The 866-nt window shown below is 39.1% G+C and overlaps 1 protein-coding gene across 1 annotated transcript in view; it reads left to right on the forward strand.

Annotated features, from left to right (window-relative positions):
• The first annotated feature begins 235 nt into the window (after positions 1-235).
• Positions 236-866, forward strand: part of RXFP1 (relaxin/insulin like family peptide receptor 1) — a 165429-nt gene continuing 164798 nt past the window's right edge. The window contains exon 1 of the mRNA XM_018569394.1: positions 236-469. Within this exon, the coding sequence (XP_018424896.1) occupies positions 397-469 (73 nt within the window). The 5' untranslated portion in view covers positions 236-396. The remainder of the gene's footprint in view (positions 470-866) is intronic.

Genomic DNA, 866 nt, shown 5'->3' on the forward strand with positions numbered 1-866 from the left:
ACAATTCCCTTTCCTCTTCATATATTTCGAAAAGCTTTTCCTCAAACATAGCATCATCCTACCAATAATAGTGACATTCTGTACTCATTCTGTAACTTTCACAATGCAGTAAACACATGTAATAAACTCCTTTTGGTTACCCTGTCTTCCTTCTAATCTCCACCTCCTGCTTCTCCTCTTCTTCCCTCACTTTGCTGTGTATGTGTATCACGGAAGAGTCACAGGAGAAATTAGGGACAAAAGAAAAGATTGCAAAAGGTAGCTGGGAAGTCAGAAAGAGAGGAAGCTGGAGAGAGGGAGGGAAGAGGCTTGATGTGTGAGCTCTGCAGTCAGAAATACTCCAACACATCCACTGAATGATCTGCCTTCAGTTCAAGGCAAGCTGCCTTCTGTCTGATGAGTACCTACTCTTTTACAGATATGCTACCTGAATTCTTCATTTATCTCTCCTGGATTATTGAAATGAACTGTAAGTAAACATACTGTAACTTTGTATAATGCTAGAACTGAATACACTGCTCTGATCTGTTTGAAGCACTGATCTGAATGTATGATTGATTAGTTAGACACTGAAGGCAGTTTAATATGTCCAAGTAACTGAAACCAGCTAGATATCTTAAACCAAACAACACTTACAGCACTGGATATCCTCTACCTTTAGATGGAAAGCCATTTATACGCCTGTCACAAAGGAAGCAATATTGTTATAAAATGGCATTGCCAGATTGGCAGTAGACACAGAGATCTGTTAGTGGTAGCACATGCATCTGTGTCACTTTATTGATAAGCAGCAATGTCTCAATAATTATAATGCAGAACTTGAATGTTATTGTGGTATGTGTGTATGTGTGTGTGTGTGTGTGTGT

The sequence above is a fragment of the Nanorana parkeri genome, unplaced genomic scaffold, assembly GCF_000935625.1.
Source record: "Nanorana parkeri isolate BGI_ZX_2015 unplaced genomic scaffold, ASM93562v1 scaffold1329, whole genome shotgun sequence".
NCBI lineage: Eukaryota > Metazoa > Chordata > Amphibia > Anura > Dicroglossidae > Nanorana > Nanorana parkeri.